Source organism: Bubalus bubalis, chromosome 16 (genome assembly GCF_019923935.1).
Source record: "Bubalus bubalis isolate 160015118507 breed Murrah chromosome 16, NDDB_SH_1, whole genome shotgun sequence".
Lineage (NCBI taxonomy): Eukaryota > Metazoa > Chordata > Mammalia > Artiodactyla > Bovidae > Bubalus > Bubalus bubalis.
Window position 1 is genome coordinate 62,971,313 of NC_059172.1, and position 6,595 is coordinate 62,977,907.

At 38.3% G+C, this 6,595-nt stretch overlaps 1 protein-coding gene across 1 annotated transcript in view; it reads right to left on the reverse strand.

Annotated features, from left to right (window-relative positions):
• Positions 1-2,711, reverse strand: part of BCO2 (beta-carotene oxygenase 2) — a 61,950-nt gene extending 59,239 nt beyond the window's left edge. Inside the window, exons 1-2 of the mRNA XM_006065235.3 lie at positions 2,553-2,711; positions 567-771 (exon numbers count right to left, since the gene is read on the reverse strand). Coding sequence (XP_006065297.2) covers positions 567-771; positions 2,553-2,574 — 227 coding nt within the window. The 5' untranslated portion in view covers positions 2,575-2,711. The remainder of the gene's footprint in view (positions 1-566; positions 772-2,552) is intronic.
• Between the last annotated feature and the right edge of the window lie 3,884 nt (positions 2,712-6,595).

Here is a 6,595-nt window from a genome sequence, read left to right on the forward strand (position 1 = left end):
ATACTAGCTATTGATAATGCAGAGAATTAAAATAAATAATATAAAAAACAGCACCTTTAGATTGGGAGATCAGGGAAAGCTCAAAGGATGTGAAATTTCAGCTGATATCTGAATGACAAGAATCAGACTTGGGAACAGAGATAAGCCAGCCAATGCCAAGACCCTGAGCAAAAATAAACATTCCTGGTTTGAGGAACTGAAAGAGCCACCGTGTCTGGGGAGTACTGGGTAAGAGAGTGGTATGAAGTGAAGACATCGCCCCTTCCTCCAGGAACTTGTGATGAAACAGAGCTCAGTAATCATACAGATAGTTTCTGACACTTCTGTTTTAGCATAAACTTTCAGACGACTTGAAATTTATAACAGTCTGCAAAGCAGAAGTCAGGACTTTTAAAGAAGAATTAAAATCTCCATTTTTTTTTTTCCTGTAGGCTACAGTTTCCTTAGCTGTGATCAAAGGGATTGTGTAGCAATGTTAGCTTCTGAGAGGAAGCAGATATTACGCACATTACATAGAAAGAGCCCATGCTAAGAAAACTAAACTGTTCTCCAAAATCAAGGCTTACTTATCCTTCCCAAACTCGAATTTCCCAGGTCCAACACGAAGTAGATAGCCATTGAGCCACTCGGGAAAATGTCCCTGGACTCGAGCTGAGATGACCTGCAGAGTCTCTTCCACCGTGGTTAGAAGCGGTGCAATGCATGGAAGAGTCTTCTCCTGACCAAAGATCACTGTTTTCTGATGAGTTTTTTCCATGGCCTTCTTCAAAACTAGGAAGAGGAAATCAAAAGCACAAAAATTTTATCAGTCTTCTATAAACATGCCTGTTTCTCCAGAGACAGTCGCATCTACTGGTAAGGAAAATATAAATCTATCACCAAATACAGTCTCCAAATTCCTTATTCTCAGATCATCAACTCTTCAGTTCTCCATTTGTGAACCACAATCCTTTTTGTGTTCCTGCAGTACAAATCTGCTTAATTAACTCAGGACTTTAATTACCATTGCTATCATTTCTCATTGTTGAACAATGCAGGCCTTTTCACAAGACTGAATCTACATGTTAACCACAGATGTGCTAATAGCTACACCTCATGTTTAATAAAAATGCCCAGGACTTCCCTAGCAGTCCAGCAGGTAATGAAGACTTTGAGCTTTCACTGCAGGGGTATGGGTTTGATCCCTGGTGGGGAACTAAGATCCCCACATGCCACACAGCTTAAAAAATTAAATAAAGAAATATAAATAACCTCCATTCGATATTATCACAATTACATTAATCTCAGTACTTTAGACAGACTAGAATGTGAGTCTAAAGATTTCACAGGATTTATGTGAATTTAATAGGATCTTCAATTTAATTTCTTCTATTTTAATGGCATACACATGAATGTACACGGCATTTCCTAGGAAAGAACTGTTGTAAATTAAATAATGCACTGATACCTGTTCTGAAATTACCTCAAATTCAAAAGCCACAAAAAAATTATTTTAAAATAGAGAGCTGAAAATTGTCCCTATTATTTCATATGTATTCAGTGTTCACAGGCAGTATTGCCTAACACAGAGGGGTGGGTCAAGTACATAACTAATTGGATACGATAAGATAATCTTTCATTTTAACTCATAAAACTAAGTGATATAGAGGTCTAAACTAGAAAATCAAACTAAAATATAGGGATACTAGTCTTTTAGCAAAATATTTTACAACATTGTATCTATTATCCCACTTCTTTAAAATCTTTCAAAAAATTCAGTTTAGAGCACTTGAGACCTTCTCAGAGATATAGGCTCAAAGCACGTGTACTAAGCTGTGTCCGACTCTTTGCAACCCTGTGGACTTTGAACCCTGCCATGTTCCTTTGTCCATGGGATTCTCCAGGCAAGAACACTGGAGTGGGTTGCCATTTCCTTCTCCAGGCGACCTTCCCAACCCAGGGATAGAACCCCACATCTCTAACATCTGGTTCTTTGCCATTAGCGTCATCTGGGAAGCCCCGTAAGTAACCAATTCTGTCAAATCCAACTATTTCCTTATTTCCCAAAGAAAATTCACTTTCACCCTAAATGTCCTTCCCACTAGTCTATCCCTAAGGAAGTTTTATCTGTTGTTCAAAGTCTATCTCAAATGCTACTCTCTTTAAGAGGCTGCACGGTGTAATACTTAGAAGTGTTAGAGTTTTTAAAGAAGTCCACCAGAATGCAAATAGAAGAACCAAACATTTACATTAGAACATGTAGCAGTAATTTTTAGTTGAGAAAGTGCTAAATAGTGAATATTTTTCCTATTGCAGATCCAAGAGAATTTCTAAACCCTGAACCCTGACCCTGTATGTTGCATAAAATCTATAAACAGAAAGGCTGTTTGCCTGACAAGTTAACAAATCCTGACTCACGCTCCTTGAACTCCCACCTCTGCAGTGTTGCTGCCTGAATCTGTTCCCCACAGACTGGGAAACTTCAGAAGCCCCTGGTATTCTTCAAGAAAGAGGCACAGAGTCCTAAGTTCAGGAAAAGGAGAGAGAGGAGAAGGAAGGGGCAAATCCCCTACCTGGGATCCGGTGTAATATCATAGAAAGGAAATCAACTGCAATAGTAGAAAAGCCGCTGACAGAACGTAGAAAGATTTGAGAAAATATTTTTGTGTTGAGTTCTGCAGCAGCAGATCCCGTGATTCCCAAATCCTCACGCTGACTGACAGTCAAAAACTCACTTCCTGGGCTGTCCCTGGCTCACTGACATAATAGGAAGGGGTGGGGTTGGGGATTAAGGGGTGGGGCTGCAAAACAGGTACAATCTCTCTTAGTCTCCTTTTCAGGACTAGTATCCCTACAACCTGTTTATGATAAGTTGCTGCTTGAAATATTGAAATTGGACCACCAATAGTGGTTTCCCTCTCTAAACTTTTCTCTTTCAAATCTGGCCACTGATTAAATCAGTTGACCCAGGGTATCAATTTCATTGTGCCACTCCTTCCCTCTGAATGATTCAGATTTCCTTTACAGAATAAAGTCCAAATTTAGTCTGTCAACAAGACTCTCCAATCTGGCCACAATCTACCTTTCATCCTTTGTCTTTCTGCCCTTCTAGCATTTCATCTTTCGTTTCCTATTCACTTAATTTACAGAACAAACTCAACAATCTAATATGAATAAAGCCCTGTGAAGGTATACCCTTAAAAACGAATAACCATACATCATTTTAGTAATATAACAAATATTTCTGAGCTCCAATCTATCTAATACTGTGCTACAAATTGAGAACAGATTCTATCCTGCTCTCTAGCAGTGTAGATGATACACTATTCCCTTTTGTGAATTCTCAGTCCAGTAAAATGATTTGCCAAGTGTTTTTATTCTTCTGTGCCTTTAAACAAACTTTTCCCTGCCTGAAATACCCTCCCTCTTTCCTTTTCAAAAACCCATTTCAAAATCTTTCTCTGTGATCCCCTTGCCAAAACCCTCCAATAACTCCCACTTAAAAGGAGTTAATAGCAGTGCCACAGAATTTATTTATGACTGCACTGGGTCTTCGTTGTTGCACACGGGCTTTCTCTAGTTGCAGTGCATGAGCTTCTCATTGCGGTGACTTCCCTTGTTGTGGAACATAAGCTCTAGGCACATGGGCTTCAGTAGTTACGGCCTGTATGTAGGCTCAGTAGTGGTGGTACACGGGCTTAACTGCTCCATAACATGTGGAATCTTCCTGGACCAGCAACTGAACCCGTGTCTCCTGCATTGGCAGGTGGATTCTTATCCACTGGAACACCAGGGGATTCCTGGTGTTCCAGGAAATACTTTTAACACTGACATATCATGTCCTCCTAGCAAAGACATGTAAGTGTATTTTAAGAAAGAAGTGGTTACAGCCATTATATAGAATGCCTTTGAATCAGTTCTAATAAGGTGGATAAAACTGGAGGCTATTAAGCAGTGAAGTAAATCAGAAAGAAAAACACCAATACAGTATATTAAAGCATATATATGGAATTTAGAAAGATGGTAACAATGACCCTATATACGAGACAGCAAAAGAGACACAGATGTAAAGAACAGTCTTTTGGACTCTGTGGGAAAAGGCGAGGGTGGGATGTTTTGAGAGAATAGCATTGAAACATGTATATTATCATATATGAAACAGATCGCCAGCCCAGTTGGGGGGGGTGGGGTTCAAAACATGTACAATCTCTCTTAGTCTCATTTTCAGGACAAGTATCCCTACAACCTGTTTATGATAAGTTGCTGTTTGAAATACTGAAATTTGACCACCAATAGTGGTCCCCCTCTCTAAACTTTCCTCTTTCAGATCTGTCCACTGATTAAGTCAGCTGACCCAGGGTATCAATTTCATTGTGCCACTCCTTCCCTCAATGCAAGAGACAAGGTGCTCCGGGCTGGTGCACTGGGATGACCCTGAGGGATGGGATGGAGAGGGAGGTGGGAGGGGGGTTCAGGATGGGGAACACATGTACGCCCGTGGCTGATTCATGTCAATGTATGGCAAAAACCACTACAATATTGTAATTAGCCTCCAATTAAAATAAATAAATTTAAAATTTAAAAAAAGGAGTGGCTAAACTTGTCAGAAGGGAGAACAAAGAGTTCTGTACTTCCTACAGTGTCTAGCAGATCATAATATAAAGAAATTCAATATATATTTTGATTTGTAATTATTGAAAAATAACATATAAACTTACATTTTACTGAAATGAGTGATAAGTGTAAATTAAAGGGCAAATATATTCCTGCAATAGCATATTTCCAGTTGTAAGATAATCAATTATTCTCATGTGGATGGTACCAAAGATATCAAGTTTGTTTAAAAAATAAGCCTTATTTAGACTTTCAAGAACTTCTTCCCTAGGAGGTGTCTGTTCTGACCAGTAAATAACATTGTGACTAAAAGTCATTCCCTAGTCTTAAACACATACCCAATGAAATGATCAAATTTAACCTGCACAGGAAAGAACCAGATACTGAGCAATGGTGACCCTATTAAGATATAACAAATATTGGAGCTTCCCTGGCCGTCCTGTGGTTAAGCCTCCGCACTTCCTATGCAGGAGGCATGGTTTCATCCCTGGTCAGGGAACTAAGATCCCATATGCCACAGCAAAAAGAAAAAAAAAGGTATAATAAATATAATATGAAATCAAAATCTACTCTGAAACAATGCTAGCCTTATCTTTTACATTAATATTTAAGAAAAAATAACTCAAGAACATTTCTTAATGTTGCTAGCTTCTGCCCAAAGTTAGCAGTCATTTTCACAGTTAAAGAACTCTGTAAGGCAACAGGATAACTCAAAATCCAGCAGATTTGTCATACCAACTCAAATGTAGTCATCCTGTTGCATTTAGTTTTTAAAATCCTATTTCTAATCTTTACTGATCTCCAACCTATCCTGTGCCATTAAGATATCTGCCTATGAGCCAAATAATTTTTCCACTGTAACCAATATACTTAGTAAATATTACATTATTGTTTTCAATTCTTTCTTGTATGAATATTTATCTTACATGGTATATATGCCTTAAGGTAGTAATTGATGAAATGAGATTTTAACATTTAGAAGGCAGCAGGGCAAACATGCTGTCCACCTAAGTGAGTGAGTGAGTGAGGTCGCTGTCGTGTCCGACTCTTTGCGACCCCATGGACTGTAGGCTACCAGGCTCCTCCATCCATGGAATTTTCTGGGCAAGAGTACTGGAGTGGGTTGCCATTTCCCTCTCCAGGGATCGAACCCAGGTCTCCTGCATTGCGGGCAGACGCTTTACCGTCTGAGCCAGCAGGGAATCCCTGCTGTCCACCTGACAAATACCAAATTCCCTGTGGTACTGTCTAAATATATATATCCAAATTTGTGATAACTTATATAGGCAAAATACACATATAATAGATAGAATTGTCCATATGAACAGTGAGTGTTGTGATTTTTAAAAATCTGATCAATATAGTTATTATATAAATTATATATAACATATTAAAAGTTTTCATTAAAGTCATAGTAACTTCCAACAATGTAGATTTTTTTTAAAATAGTTTTTGTTTTGTATTGGAGTATAGCTGATTAATAATGTGAGTTTCAGGTGAACAGTGAAGGGACTGGGCCACAGATATACATGTATCCATTCTTCGCAAACTCTCCTCAAAGGGAGGATTTTTTTGCTAGAAAAATATTAGTGATTTCCTAGTCCAAATTCAATTCTTGAATTATAACAGGACTGAAATGACTCGCTAAGGCTAACTTGTTTAACCAATCTCTTTACTTTTGGACCACTAATCTTTATCCCATACCACACAGCTTGCTAAGGCTTCTAAATATACTTCATTAACTGCACTATTGATACTATTAATGTGTAAAAAAGTCAATTCATATAAAGTTATGGTTACAAATTTCTAGTTTTTATTTTACCACAAGATAGTAATTTGAAACCAAATTTTTATTGTGCTCAGTCGCTGAGTCATGTCCAACTCTTTGTGACCCCATGAACTGTAGCCCACCAGGCTCCTCTGTCCATGGGATTTTCCAGACAAGAATACTGGAGTGGGTTGCCATTTCCTTCTCTAACATATGATAATAAAAACAACATGA